General features: G+C 42.9%; 1 protein-coding gene across 1 annotated transcript in view; it reads right to left on the minus strand.

Moving 5' to 3' along the window:
- Window positions 1-15,640, minus strand: part of frem1b (Fras1 related extracellular matrix 1b) — a 199,592-nt gene that overhangs the window by 141,652 nt on the left and 42,300 nt on the right. The window contains exons 5-8 of the mRNA XM_034179310.1: window positions 13,055-13,254; window positions 9,766-10,089; window positions 8,762-8,870; window positions 8,534-8,665 (exon numbers count right to left, since the gene is read on the minus strand). Of these exons, the coding sequence (XP_034035201.1) occupies window positions 8,534-8,665; window positions 8,762-8,870; window positions 9,766-10,089; window positions 13,055-13,254 (765 nt within the window). The remainder of the gene's footprint in view (window positions 1-8,533; window positions 8,666-8,761; window positions 8,871-9,765; window positions 10,090-13,054; window positions 13,255-15,640) is intronic.

Raw genomic sequence — 15,640 nt, forward strand, 5'->3', positions numbered from 1 at the left:
CTCTCCAGTGGAACGCAACTCCATGAGAGAATCCACTAACAGGTTCCTGCAGGCCCAACATGCACACACATGTCTCTGTTTCATGTAAACAACAGTCCAAAGTGATCAAAAGACAATCACACATGTCTCTGTTTCATGTAAACAACAGTCCAAAGTGATCAAAAGACAATCAGGCAGTGCCGTCCAACACAGAGAGGCTACGGGACACAAAAGGTCAAAATATCACAACTAACAAGACTGAATGAGAGACTAATCGTTTTCCTGGTCAGATCAAGAACACCCTGCAGCAGGCCACATAGAGGCCATGCAAAAAACACAGAGTAAATAAAGTGTTTACAAAAAACAAAACAAAACAAAAAAAAATATGTCAGAGTAAATAGTTTACCAAAAAAACATGTCAGAGTAAAAAAAGTGTTTACCAAAAAACAACAAAAAAAGGTCAGAGTAAATAAAGTGTTTACAAAAAACAAAACAAAACAAAACAAAAAAAATATGTCAGAGTAAATAGTTTACCAAAAAAACATGTCAGAGTAAAAAAAGTGTTTACCAAAAAACAACAAAAAAAGGTCAGAGTAAATAAAGTGTTTACAAAAAACAAAACAAAACAAAACAAAAAAAATATGTCAGAGTAAATAGTTTACCAAAAAAACATGTCAGAGTAAAAAAAGTGTTTACCAAAAAACAACAACAAAAAAACCCCGTCAGAGTAAATAAAGTGTTTACCAAAAAAAAAAAACCCTCCCAATACATCAGAGTAAACAATTTTCATGTTGGTGTGTAGAACTGCAGGGTGAGCGTAGAGGGTGCAGTGTTTGCGTAGAGCAGGGGTGGGCAATCATGTGCCATGAAGGGCCGAGACACTGCAGGTTTTCCTTACTACCAATCACCTCAGCAGGTGATTTCACTGACGATCAGATGTCTATGTTCAGAGGAAAAGCTCATCATCAAGCCACCTGCTGAGGTGATTGGTTGCAAGGAAAACGTGCAGTGTCTTGGCCCTTGCTGCCCACTCCTGGCTTAGAGGTTGCAGTGTTTGAGTAGAGGTTGCAGTGTTTGCGTAGAGGTTGTAGTGTTTGCGTAGAAGTTGCAGTGTTTGCAAAGAGGGTGCAGTGTTTGAGTAGAGGTTGCAGTGTTTGCGTAGAGGGTGCAGTGTTTGCATAGAGGTTGCAGTGTTTGCGTAGAGGGTGCAGTATTTGCGTAGAGGGTGCAGTGTTTGCGTAGAGGGTGCAGTATTTGCGTAGAGGGTGCAGTGTTTGAGTAGAGGGTGCAGTGTTTGAGTAGAGGTTGCAGTGTTTGCGTACAGGGTGCAGTGTTTGCGTAGAGGTTGCAGTGTTTGCGTAGAGGGTGCAGTGTTTGCGTAGAGGGTGCAGTGTTTGAGTAGAGGGTGCAGTGTTTGAGTAGAGGTTGCAGTGTTTGCAAAGAGGGTGCAGTGTTTGCGTAGAGGTTGCAGTGTTTGCGTAGAGGGTGCAGTGTTTGTGTAGAGGTTGCAGTGTTTGCATAGAGGGTGCAGTGTTTGCGTAGAGGGTGCAGTGTTTGAGTAGAGTGTGCAGTGTTTGAGTAGAGGGTGCAGTGTTTGCGTAGAGCAGGGGTGGGCAATCATGTGCCATGAAGGGCCGAGACACTGCAGCTTTTCCTTACTACCAATCACCTCAGCAGGTGACTTCACTGACGATCAGATGTCTATGTTCAGGGGAAAAGCTCATCAGCAAGCCACCTGCTGAGGTGATTGGTTGCAAGGAAAACGTGCAGTGTCTCGGCCCTTGCGGCCCACCCCTGGCATAGAGGTTGCAGTGTTTGCGTAGAGGTTGCAGTGTTTGCAAAGAGGGTGCAGTGTTTGAGTAGAGGGTGCAGTGTTTGAGTAGAGGTTGCAGTGTTTGCGTAGAGGGTGCAGTGTTTGCGTAGAGGGTGCAGTGTTTGAGTAGAGGGTGCAGTGTTTGAGTAGAGGTTGCAGTGTTTGCGTAGAGGTTGCAGTGTTTGCGTAGAGGGTGCAGTGTTTGAGCAGAGGTTGCAGTGTTTGCGTAGAGGTTGCAGTGTTTGAGTAGAGGGTGCAGTGTTTGCGTAGAGGTTGCAGTGTTTGCGTAGAGGTTGCAGTGTTTGCGTAGAGTGTGCAGTGTTTGCGTAGAGGGTGCAGTGTTTGAGTAGAGGTTGCAGTGTTTGCGTAGAGGGTGCAGTGTTTGAGTAGAGGTTGCAGTGTTTGCGTAGAGGGTGCAGTGTTTGAGTAGAGGTTGCAGTGTTTGAGTAGAGGTTGCAGTGTTTGAGTAGAGGTTGCAGTGTTTGCGTAGAGGTTGCAGTGTTTGCGTAGAGTGTGCAGTGTTTGCGTAGAGGGTGCAGTGTTTGAGTAGAGGTTGCAGTGTTTGCGTAGAGGGTGCAGTGTTTGAGTAGAAGTTGCAGTGTTTGCGTAGAGGGTGCAGTGTTTGAGTAGAGGTTGCAGTGTTTGAGTAGAGGTTGCAGTGTTTGTGTAGAGGTTGCAGTGTTTGAGTAGAGGTTGCAGTGTTTGTGTAGAGGTTGCAGTGTTTGCATAGAGGGTGCAGTGTTTGTGTAGAGTGTGCAGTGTTTGCCTCTACTGGTGGTTGGCTCTCACTGCGGTATTGTATCACTTCCTGTTCCGGAGCACAGCAGTGTTTTGCTGTATCTGTTAACTGTTTAATCTGCGCAGTTAGATTGATCTAGTTAACTAGATAACGATTTGTTTCACAGTGTAATCTTCACGTGCCTTAACTAAAGCACTCCCTCTGCGGAATCACCTCTAAATGATTTACACATTATTCACTTTGTGTGTTTTTAGGAATCCGCTAGCTTAGCGCAGCTACTAGCTCTTAGCCGATTTAGCATGGCGGCTTCTCCTGTCTCTCCCGCACTTTTCTGCTCTGGGTGTGAAAGTTATTCCTCGGCCTCCTTTAGCAGTAATGGTACTTGTAAGTGTAACTCTGTAAGGGAGTTAGAGTATCTCGTCAATAGTTTTACATCCTCTTTGAAGACAACTTTGGATGCTGTAGCTCCTCTGAAAAAGAGAGCTTTAAATCAGAAGTGTCTGACTCCGTGGTATAACTCACAAACTCGTAGCTTAAAGCAGATAACCCGTAAGTTGGAGAGGAAATGGCGTCTCACTAATTTAGAAGATCTTCACTTAGCCTGGAAAAAGAGTTTGTTGCTCTATAAAAAAGCCCTCCGTAAAGCTAGGACATCTTTCTACTCATCACTAATTGAAGAAAATAAGAATAACCTCAGGTTTCTTTTCAGCACTGTAGCTAGGCTGACAAAGAGTCAGAGCTCTATTGAGCTGAGTATTCCATTAACTTTAACTAGTAATGACTTCATGACTTTCTTTGCTAACAAAATTTTGACTATTAGAGAAAAAATTACTCATAACCATCCCAAAGATGTATCGTTATCTTTGGCTGCTTTCAGTGATGCCGGTATTTGGTTAGACTCTTTCTCTCCGGTTGTTCTGTCTGAGTTATTTTCATTGGTTGCTTCGTCCAAACCATCGGCATGTTTATTGGACCCCATTCCTGCCAGGCTGCTCAAGGAAGTCTTACCATTATTTAATGCTTCAATCTTAAATATGATCAATCTATCTTTGTTAGTTGGTTATGTACCACAGGCCTTTAAGGTGGCAGTAATTAAACCATTACTTAAAAAGCCATCACTTGACCCAGCTATCTTAGCTAATTATAGGCCAATTTCCAACCTTCCTTTTCTCTCAAAGATTCTTGAGAGGGTAGTTGTAAAACAGCTAACTGATCACCTGCAGAGGAATGGTCTAGTCAGGTTTTAGAATTCATCATAGTACAGAAACAGCATTAGTGAAGGTTACAAATGATCTTCTTATGGCTTCGGACAGTGGACTTATCTCTGTGCTTGTTCTGTTGGACCTCAGTGCTGCTTTTGATACTGTTGACCATAAAATTTTATTACAGAGATTAGAGCATGTCATAGGTATTAAAGGCACTGCGCTGCGGTGGTTTGAATCATATTTGTCTAATAGATTACAGTTTGTTCATGTAAATGGGGAATCTTCTTCACAGACTAAAGTTAATTATGGAGTTCCACAAGGTTCTGTGCTAGGACCAATTTTATTCACTTTATACATGCTTCCCTTAGGCAGTATTAGACGGTATTGCTTAAATTTTCATTGTTACGCAGATGATACCCAGCTTTATCTATCCATGAAGCCAGAGGATACACACCAATTAGCTAAACTGCAGGATTGTCTTACAGACATAAAGACATGGATGACCTCTAATTTCCTGCTTTTAAACTCAGATAAAACTGAAGTTATTGTACTTGGCCCCACAAATCTTAGAAGCATGGTGTCTAACCAGATCGTTACTCTGGATGGCATTTCCTTGATCTCTAGTAATACTGTGAGAAATCTTGGAGTCATTTTTGATCAGGATATGTCATTCAAAGCGCATATTAAACAAATATGTAGGACTGCCTTTTTGCATTTACGCAATATCTCTAAAATCAGAAAGGTCTTGTCTCAGAGTGATGCTGAAAAACTAATTCATGCATTTATTTCCTCTAGGCTGGACTATTGTAATTCATTATTATCAGGTTGTCCTAAAAGTTCCCTAAAAAGCCTTCAGTTGGTTCAAAATGCTGCAGCTAGAGTACTGACGGGGACTAGCAGGAGAGAGCATATCTCACCCGTGTTGGCCTCTCTTCATTGGCTTCCTGTTAATTCTAGAATAGAATTTAAAATTCTTCTTCTTACTTATAAGGATTTGAATAATCAGGTCCCATCTTATCTTAGGGACCTCGTAGTACCATATTACCCCATTAGAGCGGTTCGTTCTCAGACTGCGGGCTTACTTGTAGTTCCTAGGGTTTGTAAGAGTAGAATGGGAGGCAGAGCCTTCAGCTTTCAGGCTCCTCTCCTGTGGAACCAGCTCCCAATTCAGATCAGGGAGACAGATACCCTCTCTACTTTTAAGATTAGGCTTAAAACTTTCCTTTTCGCTAAGGCTTATAGTTAGGGCTGGATCGGGTGACCCTGGACCATCCCTTGGTTATGCTGCTTTAGACGTAGATTGTGGGGGGGTTCCCATGATGCACTGTTTCTTTCTCTTTTTGCTCCGTATGCATCACTCTGCATTTAATCATTAGTGATCGATCTCTGCCCCCCTTCAGGGCATGTCTTTTTCCTGGTTTTTTCCCTCAGCCCCAACCAGTCTCAGCAGAAGACTGCCCCTCCCTGAGCCTGGTTCTGCTGGAGGTTTCTTCCTGTTAAAAGGGAGTTTTTCCTTCCCACTGTTGCCAAGTGCTTGCTCATAGGGGGTCGTTTTGACCGTTGGGGTTTTTCATAATTATTGTATGGCCTTGCCTTACAATATGGAGCGCCTTGGGGCAACTGTTTGTTGTGATTTGGCGCTATATAAGAAAAAAGTTGATTGATTGATTGACTTGTAATAAGTGTAGCTTATTCGTAGCTTTGGAGGCCAGGCTGGGCGAATTGGAGACTTGGCTACGCACCGTGGAAAATTCTACAGCTAGCCAGGCCCCTGTAGTCGGTGCAGACCAAGGTAGCTTAGCCGCCGTTAGTTCCCTTCCAGCAGATCCCGAGCAGCCGGGAAAGCAGGCCGACTGGGTGACTGTGAGGAGGAAGCGTAGCCCTAAACAGAAGCCCCGTGTACACCGCCAACCCGTTCACATTTCTAACCATTTTTCCCCACTCGGCGACACACCCACCGAGGATCAAACTCTGGTTATTGGCGACTCTGTTTTGAGAAATGTGAAGTTAGCGACACCAGCAACCATAGTCAATTGTCTTCCGGGGGCCAGAGCAGGCGACATCGAAGGAAATTTGAAACTGCTGGCTAAGGCTAAGCGTAAATTTGGTAAGATTGTAATTCACGTCGGCAGTAATGACACCCGGTTACACCAATTGGAGGTCACTAAAATTAACATTGAATCGGTGTGTAACTTTGCAAAAACAATGTCGGACTTTGTAGTTTTCTCTGGGCCCCTCCCCAATCGGACCGGGAGTGACATGTTTAGCCGCATGTTCTCCTTGAATTGCTGGCTGTCTGAGTGGTGTCCAAAAAATGAGGTGGGCTTCATAGATAATTGGCAAAGCTTCTGGGGAAAACCTGGTCTTGTTAGGAGAGACGGCATCCATCCCACTTTGGATGGAGCAGCTCTCATCTTACTACTCATCACTAATTGAAGAAAATAAGAACAACCCCAGGTTTCTTTTCAGCACTGTAGCCAGGCTGACAAAGAGTCAGAGCTCTATTGAGCTGAGTATTCCTTTAACTTTAACTAGTAATGACTTCATGACTTTCTTTGCTAATAAAATTTTAACTATTAGAGAAAAAATTACTCATAACCATCACAAAGACGTATCGTTATCTTTGGCTGCTTTCAGTGATGCTGCTTTCAGGCTCCTCTCCTGTGGAACCAGCTCCCAATTCAGATCAGGGAGACAGACACCCTCTCTACTTTTAAGATTAGGCTTAAAACTTTCCTTTTTGCTAAAGCTTATAGTTAGGGCTGGATCAGGTGACCCTGAACCACCCCTTAGTTATGCTGCTATAGACTTAGACTGCTGGGGGGTTCCCATGATGCACTGAGTGTTTCTTTCTCTTTTTGCTCTGTATGCACCACTCTGCATTTAATCATTAGTGATTGATCTCTGCTCCCCTCCACAGCATGTCTTTTTCCTGGTTCTCTCCCTCAGCCCCAACCAGTCCCAGCAGAAGACTGCCCCTCCCTGAGCCTGGTTCTGCTGGAGGTTTCTTCCTGTTAAAAGGGAGTTTTTCCTTCCCACTGTTGCCAAGTGCTTGCTCACAGGGGGTCGTTTTGACCGTTGGGGTTTTTCCGTAATTATTGTATGGCTTTTGCCTTACAATATAAAGCGCCTTGGAGCAACTGTTTGTTGTGATTTGGCGCTATATAAAAAAAAAAGTTGTTTGATTGAGTTGGTTGAGTTGAGTTTTCCTAAATGTGCATTTGGAGGTGAAGATTATTAATTTAATATTTTGAGTCGTGTTCATCAAACAGGTCATGGCCCAAGCAGAGGGTCACCCCTTTGAGTCTGGTCTGCTTGAGGTTTCTTCCTCAGAGGGAGTTTTTCCTTACCACTGCTGCTCTGGGTGTTAGTAAGGTTAGACCTTACTTGTGTGAAGCACCTTGAGTCAGCTTTGTTGTGATTTGGTGCTATATAAATGAAAATAAATTGAAAAATTGAATTGAAATTGAAAATTGAAATTGTCAGAAGACACTTTAAAAACTATTCTGATGAGCCATGAAAGATTCAATCTCATTTCAACCCCTCTAACCCCTCCCTCACCCTCTCACTCCCTTTCTCACTGTCTCACACACTGGGACCAACTAGGGAATTAAGGACCTTGCCCAAAGTCCCTTAGTGATTTTCAGGTCAGGCTGGGATTTGAACCGAGGATCCTCTGGTCTCAAGCCCAACGTTTAACCACTACACCATCACCTCCTCTCACTCTCCCACCCTCTCACCCCCTCCCTGACCTCCTCCCTCACCCTCTCACCCCCTCACCCCCTCCATGCTGGTAACAGGAAAACCTGTTTGGGGACAGGGCATCTGCTTCCTGTGCATGTTGGCGTGAAATGCCATAAGTCCGTCCAATCTGCTCCATCCTGCTCCCCGTTACAACAAAGGGACCGTCCCTCTGCGCATTGGGCTGGAAGGGGACAGACATGGATGGAGAAGGAGACGGCAGAAGCAGCTTCAGCGTTGCCACCACGGCCCCTGGCAACGTAGCCGTGGCCCAATTTTACACCTGATTAGGAAACACATGCAGAGCCACGAGACATATGCTTCCCCAGCCACACCGCAGTCCCTGATGGACGAGCAGCACGGGGGCAGGAAAGGGCCAAAAAAGACACACAATTTCTTTTTGGAATTCCCAGGATACACAAGGGCAGGATTAAACTTTGAAGAACCTTGTCCACTGACTATATTTCTGAAAGAACTTGGAGACCTGCTGGCTGATCTCCAGTCATCTAGGCTGTGCATGTCCATGTATCTTGTCACTCTCAGTAGGTTCTGGGGTTCCTTCTATAGCTGGAACCTTGTCCTTGGGGTGTTACTGTATGCGTAACGCTGTCAGAAAATCTTCAGGGAGTTAAGCAGCTTGTTTCACTGTTTTGAAGGTCGAGTCTGGCATCATGCTGTGGGTGGTAGAGTCCGTCACCTCCTGGTTCTGAGCACAATAACTCAAAAACAATAAATGACATCATCTGGTGACTTACCAAGGTGAAAGGTCACATAATGAGGATGAACTCATTCATTATTAGTAAACTCTGATGCATCAGATCAATCCAAAGAGGAAGTTTGTTTTGCTCATCACTGCCATCCGCTGGAAATGTCAAGACTTGTTACAGAAAGTGTGGCTGAAGTTATTTGTGTTTGTCAGTTTCCTTCTGTTCTAAAGCCCAGGTCAACCCAGGCCACAGCTGTTTGTTAATATTTATATTTAAATAAAATACTTTTGTTCTCTTGTGAAAATTGTGAAACGTGTTGAGTGTGTGACCTGGGAGCTGTGGTCCTGACCTCTGACACTGAGGCGTCCATGCAGAGGTCCATCCACGGCCACCAGGTACACAGCATCAATGTTGTCACTGTCCACAACCTGCAGCTCCTCCCAGGTGATTGCTCGAGACTGACCCTCCAACAGGTCCAGACCTCCACAGCAAAAAAAAAATAAAAAATAAAAAATCTTAAATTACACCCTGTGGAGTCAAACACAGAAATAAACAGTGGTTAATCAGCTTTTCATACCCATGTTCCAGGAGACTCTCGGGGCGTTTGTCTTGGCTGCTCGGATGGAGATGTGGACTATGATGGGCAGACTGGTCAAGTAGGAACTATCTATCGCCTGGAACTCAACCTGAGACAGAACACCGTAACACCTGAGAAACAGTGCTGAACAAAAACCCACAACCTCAAATCCCCAGAGAAGGTCAAAGGCTTGACCTTGATTTATTTCCTCTTGAGTGTTTTGTCCTTCTGCTTCCCGTCAGGTTGATACGGTGTAGAGGGATTGACCACAGGTCCAAACCTGCGGTGGTTCACGCTTGCGGAACACCTAAAACACCCCAAACCTGGTCTTCAGCACCCAAAGTACTGCACATTTTCTATTTATGCCTGACATCAACAGTACTTTGGGTCCGGTGACCAAGAGTGGGAACCACTGCAGTTTACACCAGTGATCACGATCTTCCACTGCTGTGTTGGAAAGTTCTGCAGTCCTTTTTATAGCTCTTTTCCATCTGAAGCAGACCTTCAAAGTGCTTTACAATAACACCTCACATTCACCCAAAACGCTCAACTGCACACCGGGAACAACGTGAGGATTCCTCAGGGGTTTTTCAGGCTGAACTGGATCTGAATCTGGCAGTGACCAGATCTCAGTTTGTGGCTTGACCTCCTGTTGGTCTGCTCACTTCTACAGATGAAGTGAAGGTGATGTCACCGTGAGTACCAGACTTCAGCATTCTTTTAGTGTTTTGTCTGTTGTCTCCGTCTCAGTGAGGGAGTCTTTTTACCTCGAGCTTCATTCAGGGATTGACGTCTGGCTCAGAGGTGACGGGGTGATTTCATTGTGTCCACGAACAGACCTGCTCACGAGGACTTGTTGGAATCCCCAAATCTGGAAACTGCTGAAAATGACTCCGTGCTACAAACAGTGTGTCTGGAGCAGCCACCGCTGGACGTGGCTTTCCTCTTCCATGCCTAAGTTGAGAGTGGTTATAGAACAGGTTTGATGATAAGAGTGTTCTTACCTCATAATTCCTGCGGTGCGTCTGGCTGCTGTTTGGGGGCTGGTAGGCCACCTTCAGCTCGTGGAGGTCCAGCCAGGTGAAGGAGGTGGTGGGCTTGGTGTGGTCGTCCAGGTGGGTGATGTAGCCTTCAGCAGGCAGGCGGGTCACATTGAAGATGAGCTTCTCCTGAGGTGTTTCATGGTCCTTTGCATCCAGGGTGGCGGTGGTGAGAGGGGTAAGTATGAACTGGTCCACTTCCAGGATGAAGGAGGCCATGAAGGCGGGCTGAGGAGGCTGGTTCTGCATCGCCCCGTGAATGAGAACTGGCAACCAAACCGCCTCCGTCTGTGTCAGCGCGGGAAACAGGAATAACGTGATCAAAGAAAAACTGCTGTGCATTCCCTCACGCTACTTAATGTCAAGTATCAGATATCATCACAGACACGTTACAGCCACATGTGGTGATTTATTGATTTATTTTAGTCATTTTTTGGAAAACTTTTTTTAAATTTCAGATTCATTGATTATTGTGTTGGAACCACTAAGCTAGTGGTTAGCACTGTCGTCTCACAGTGAGAAGGTCCCAGTTTCTGTCCCACCTGGTCCTTTCTCTTTGGAGTTTGCATGTTCTTCCCGTGTTCCCGTGGGTTCCCTCTGGGCGCTCCAGCTTCCTCCCACATCCACAGACATGCAGCTTGGATGAAATGGTGACTCTAAAGTGATTGTAGGCGTGAGTGAGTGAGTATATGTGGCCCTGCGATAAACTGGCATCCTGTTCAGAGGGAGCTCGCCTCTTGCCCTATGACTGCTGTGATAAGCTCCGCCCCCTCCCTGTGAAACTTAACTGGAATAAGCAGTAAGAACAAACATTTGTTGCTAATTTAGAAACTACAGGACCAATAATTAACTAGGGCGCCACGTTCATAGAGCACATGCCTCCACCAACACTAGTTTCCAATTTACAAATGTTGGAAAAAATCTTGGAAAAAATTTTCAAGGTCAAAGTCCTGTTAGAAGTGACTTTTTGTAAAGTAAATAAATAAGATGTGATCGAATGTCAGGAGGATGTATTCAGTTCATGCACTTGAATCAAAGGGGTTTTTTGTGGTGGTGTTATTTTTTTTAACCCTTTTGGTTTCTGAATTCTTTTTCACAGAACGTTTGTTATCTCTGCTGTGCACAGTTTGTTGATGCTTAACTGAACATTACAGAACAGAAAAATAAGAGTGACTGATGCACTTTTGATTAAGATTTGATGTAAAATATACATTAAATGGGGTTTCAGTGTTAAATTTAAATGGCCATAAAATCCCCAATCCAGATCAAACTTTTTCAGTCAATAAAGGAAACCATCCTACACAGGAATCTCTAATATGATAGAACTTTGATCTTTGAATTTTTGAGTTATGAATTTTTGAAAATTCATTCATTGTTAAAGAGGGATTTTCCCAATTTTCCAAGACTTTTCCTGACTTTGACCTTTGACCTTGAAAAGTGAATCAGTTTTTTTCCTATCAGGATATGACTCTAAAGTAAAAAAAAAAAAAAAAAAAAATCATAATATATGAGAAATTGTGGGTTGCAGGCTGTTCACAAACAAACAAATAGAGAAGTAAGGGTGAAAACAGTTGGTGGAGGTAAAAATAAACATAACACTATGTAACACAATTTTTGTTCCTGGCTTCTAAGTGTTATATTTCAACTGCTTATGTCTAAAGTCTATAGAATATTTTTTTTTTTTTACGTTCTAGAAAGTTCTAAAAGTTTCTTGAAATTTCTAGATAATTCTGGAAACTTCTAGAAAATTCTGGACAGTTCTAGCAGTTAAAGAATATTCTAGAAGACTACTTAGTAGTAGTGAAGGCGAATCGAGAATATTCTTGAAAACAAATTTCTAAATATCAATGTCCTGATCACAGAAGCAAAGTTTCTGTGGAATAACAGCTATTTTCTATTTATGTAAGGCATAACAGGTTAGGAAAACACACTGTGTAGCCAGGAACAAAACAAAAATAAACATTTGTTACATAGTGTTATTGGACAAAAAAATGAACGTCAAGTCACATGGAATGCACCAATCAAATGACAGAGATCTGTTTAGGTGTCATATAAAATTTGTTATTTATCAGGCTGGGTGGACAGAGACGTCTGGACACAAATGCAGGACTCAACAAAGCAGCTCAGGTTTTAAAGATTGTTTACAGCAGGGTCCGGAACACAAAAACGCCGTCCAATAACAGCAAACAAATCAGGTACAACAGACGATAAGGCATGGTCGAAAAACAGGCAGGTGGTCAAAAACACAATGTGGCAAACAGGACTAGGAAAACACGAGTAGAGGAGCTGGAAACAAAGGCACAAGGTGCAACGATCTGGCAAAGAAACAGTACAACCAGTGAAGCTTATATAGACCCTGGTGATGAGCTACAGATTAGAAACATGTGTGTGGAAAGCTCCAGAACAAGGGTGTGGCCCAAACAGTATGCACCACCCACCACCAAGCACAAAGAGAGGCAGACAAGAGAGATAGAGAAAGACAAAGGCCAAGCAGGAAAAACCCAACAAGAGAAATCACACACTGACAAAACATTCAAACCTAAACTAAGCAGAACCAAACAAAAAAACATGACACAAAAAGTCCAGATCATGACATTATTAAGCATTAATTATGTGATGATCACAACAAGAGCAGGGCATCCAGAACCCTAAACCGTAAAAATCCCAAATTTATCCTTTGATGATACTCATCTTTACTTCTCTTTCGCCTTCTTCTGTTCAGTGAAGCTTGTCTGAGCTGCGTGTCTTCAGGGACACATTTAAAAAGCATTAACACGCCGTACCGTGTGCACGAGTGTAAAAAGCAACACGTGCCACTGTTACAGATGGTGACACCCCGAAGTGTCAGAAACACCAGCTCTTTGTAATGAGGCTGCTTGGTTTGAGCTGCAGGTTAAACCGACGAAGGAGATCCCGCTCCACGAGCTTCCACATCCATGCAGCCGAGAAACTAAAGTGAGAAGACACGTGGCGACTGCCAATAAACTCCACATCACATCTTCTGACATGGAAAACTGGAACGCTCTGTGACAATTTATCAACTTTAAACTCAAGTTACAGAATTACAACTTCTCCAAAAGTTGGTTTTCTTGAATTTTCTTCACTGCAGACAGTTTGCTCTAAATGACATCACTGATCTCCATCATTTCTTTTTTTTTTTTGAAGTCTGCCAGTTGACATGAAGGAAAACAGCAGTGACTGGATGCTGTTTGAATTAGAACCATGAAATCGTGGAGGTGTGTGCAGCCTGTACCTCCAGCAGAGCCCTGGTAGCCTGGTCCCTCAGTTCCACCCTGATGGGGATGTAGTCAATATCTGGTGATGGAGGACTGAGGTGCTGGTACTTCAGGCCCGACTGAAGAAAATCCTGACAGCCAGTTTTAAGGATGTTAACCGGGTCGGCGTGGTGGAGACACGGTTTGTTTCCTGCACAAAGCGCCGCTGTCCGTCGTCCTGAGGATGACAAACAGACATGCAAACACCAGATTTTTGTTTGTTTGTTTGTTTTACAGAAACAGTTATTTAAGGACACAAACAGCTGAAATTTCTGCTGAAATACAGTTGTATGTATAAGTTTGGGCCCCCCTGATGATTTCCATGATTTTCCTTTATAAATCATTGGTTGTTTGGATCAGAAATTTCAGTTAAATATATCATATAGCAGACAAACACTGATATTTGAGAAGTGAAATGAAGTTTATAGGATTTACAGAAAGTGTGCAATAATTATTTAAACAAAATTAGGCAGGTGCATAAATTTGGGAACCCCAACAGAAAAAAATACATCAATATTTAGTAGATCCTGCTTTTGCAGAAATAAGAGCCTCTAAATCAATCAATCAATCAACTTTTTTCTTGTATAGCGCCAAATCACAACAAACAGTTGCCCCAAGGCGCTCCACATTGCAAGGCAAGGCCATACAATAATTATGAAACACAGTCTACGTCTAAAGCAACATAACCAAGGGATGGTCCAGGGTCACCCGATCCAGCCCTAACTATAAGCCTTAGCGAAAAGGAAAGTTTTAAGCCTAATCTTAAAAGTAGAGAGGGTGTCTGTCTCCCTGATCTGAATTGGGAGCTGGTTCCACAGGAGAGGAGCCTGAAAGCTGAAGGCTCTGCCTCCCATTCTACTCTTACAAACCCTAGGAACTACAAGTAAGCCCGCAGTCTGAGAGCGAAGCGCTCTAATGGGGTATATGGTACTATGAGGTCCCTAAGATAAGATGGGACCTGATTATTCAAACCTTATAAGTAAGAAGAAGAATTTTAAATTCTATTCTAGCATTAACAGGAAGCCAATGAAGGGAGGCCAACACGGGTGAGATATGCTCTCTCCTGCTAGTCCCCGTCAGTACTCTAGCTGCAGCATTCTGAACCAACTGAAGGCTTTTTAGGGAACTTTTAGGACAACCTGATAATAATGAATTACAATAGTCCAGCCTAGAGGAAACAAATGCATGAATTAGTTTTTCAGCATCACTCTGAGACAAGACCTTTCTGATTTTAGAGATATTGCGTAAATGCAAAAAGGCAGTCCTACATATTTGTTTAATATGCGCTTTGAATGACATATCCTGATCAAAAATAACTCCAAGATTTCTCACAGTATTACTAGAGATCAGGGAAATGCCATCCAGAGTAACGATCTGGTTAGACACCATGCTTCTAAGATTTGTGGGGCCAAGTACAATAACTTCAGTTTTATCTGAGTTTAAAAGCAGGAAATTAGAGGTCATCCATGTCTTTATGTCTGTAAGACAATCCTGCAGTTTAGCTAATTGGTGCGTATCCTCTGGCTTCATGGATAGATAAAGCTGGGTATCATCTGCGTAACAATGAAAATTTAAGCAATACCGTCTAATAATACTGCCCAAGGGAAGCATGTATAAAGTGAATAAAATTGGTCCTAGCACAGAACCTTGTGGAACTCCATAATTAACTTTAGTCTGTGAAGAAGATTCCCCATTTACATGAACAAACTGTAATCTATTAGACAAATATGATTCAAACCACCGCAGCGCAATGCCTTTAATACCTATGACATGCTCTAATCTCTGTAATAAAATTTTATGGTCAACAGTATCAAAAGCAGCACTGAGGTCCAACAGAACAAGCACAGAGATAAGTCCACTGTCCGAAGCCATAAGAAGATCATTTGTAACCTTCACTAATGCTGTTTCTGTACTATGATGAATTCTAAAACCTGACTGAAACTCTTCAATAGACCATTCCTCTGCAGATGATCAGTTAGCTGTTTTACAACTACCCTTTCAAGAATTTTTGAGAGAAAAGGAAGGTTGGAGATTGGCCTATAATTAGCTAAGATAGCTGGGTCAAGTGATGGCTTTTTAAGTAATGGTTTAATTACTGCCACCTTAAAGGCCTGTGGTACATAACCAACTAACAAAGATAGATTGATCATATTTAAGATTGAAGCATTAAATAATGGTAGGACTTCCTTGAGCAGCCTGGCAGGAATGGGGTCTAATAAGCATGTTGATGGTTTGGATGAAGTAACTAATGAAAATAACTCAGACAGAACAATCGGAGAGAAAGAGTCTAACCAAATACCGCATCACTGAAAGCAGCCAAAGATAACGATACATCTTTGGGATGGTTATGAGTAATTTTTTCTCTAATAGTCAAAATTTTGTTAGCAAAGAAAGTCATGAAGTCATTACTAGTTAAAGTTAATGGAATACTCAGCTCAATAGAGCTCTGACTCTTTGTCAGAAATGCTTCCTATAGCTTCCAATGAGAGTCTGGATTCTGGTTGAAGGCATTTTGGACCATTCTTCTTTACAAAACATCTCAGATTTGTTGGTTTCCAGGCATG

This window comes from Thalassophryne amazonica, chromosome 10 (assembly GCF_902500255.1).
Source record: "Thalassophryne amazonica chromosome 10, fThaAma1.1, whole genome shotgun sequence".
Classification (NCBI taxonomy): Eukaryota; Metazoa; Chordata; class Actinopteri; order Batrachoidiformes; family Batrachoididae; genus Thalassophryne; species Thalassophryne amazonica.